Here is a 981-nt window from a genome sequence, read left to right on the forward strand (position 1 = left end):
CAGGTATTTTCCAACCCAGAGCTGGCAACGGCAACCCTATGCCAGGATGGGGAGAAAGCTATTCTGATTGGCCTAACCCGGACCTGAGAAGCTGTCATGAGTTTGCCACAGCGCCAACCTTCTACTTGCGCCATGCTTGAAAATGTTCAATTTCTTTTCTTTCCCCCCCTGTTGGTTTGTTTCCTCTTTAGAAATACCAAATCATCATTATCCAAACGGGCAGTTTTGACAGCGACAGGTCAATAATTGAGCGCCGGTACTCGGATTTTGAAAGGCTGCACGCAGATCTTTTGAAGACGTTTTACGATGAAATTGAAGACGTTCCCTTCCCCAAAAAGAGCTTGACTGGGAACTTCACAGAAGACATTATCACGGAGAGGAAGTTAGCCTTCCAGGATTATCTGCGGCTTCTCTATTCCATGGAATGCATCCAGACGTCGAGAATATTTATCGATTTCTTAATAAGGCCTGAAATGGAGGAAGCCTACAGTTGCCTACGCGGAGGACAGTACCCCAAAAGTCTGGAAATATTCCTGCAAGTCGTGCCCCTGCAGGAAAAGCTAATCAAGCACAGGCCGATTCTTCTGGTCCCGACCCTTTGCGCCATACTGATCTGCCACAAAGACCTAGACGATTCCAGAAGCGCCTACGAATTTGGAGAGAGAGCTTTACTGCGCCTTCAGAACCATCCCAACCACAGGTATTTCATGCCCCTGCTGGAAGCGATGATCTCCTTGGCGTACGACCTGGGCAAGGACTTCGTGTCCTTACAAGAGAAACTGGAAGAGAGGAAAGCCAAGAAAGGACCGAGAAAAGCGGTAACCCTGAAAGAACTTGTTGTTCGGGAATATGTACAGTGAGTGGGAACCGGGGGTCTTTTTAGGAGCCGCTGGAGGTAATGATGTACACTTGCAGGCTACAGTCTCCTCTCGTCTACAGTAGCTAAATTCAACTCTACATCCTGAGTTCCTTCTTTGCAAC

The 981-nt window shown here is 48.0% G+C and overlaps 1 protein-coding gene across 1 annotated transcript; it reads left to right on the plus strand.

Moving 5' to 3' along the window:
- Window positions 1–191: 191 nt before the first annotated feature.
- On the plus strand, window positions 192–860 carry LOC107125309 (sorting nexin-20-like; the record flags this gene model as incomplete). The annotated part of the gene is made up of 1 exon (XM_015428751.1): window positions 192–860. A coding segment is annotated over one exon (669 nt), but the record flags the coding sequence as incomplete, so codon positions are not given.
- Between the last annotated feature and the right edge of the window lie 121 nt (window positions 861–981).

This window comes from Gekko japonicus, unplaced genomic scaffold (assembly GCF_001447785.1).
Source record: "Gekko japonicus isolate JY-2015 unplaced genomic scaffold, Gekko_japonicus_V1.1 scaffold38623, whole genome shotgun sequence".
Lineage (NCBI taxonomy): Eukaryota > Metazoa > Chordata > Lepidosauria > Squamata > Gekkonidae > Gekko > Gekko japonicus.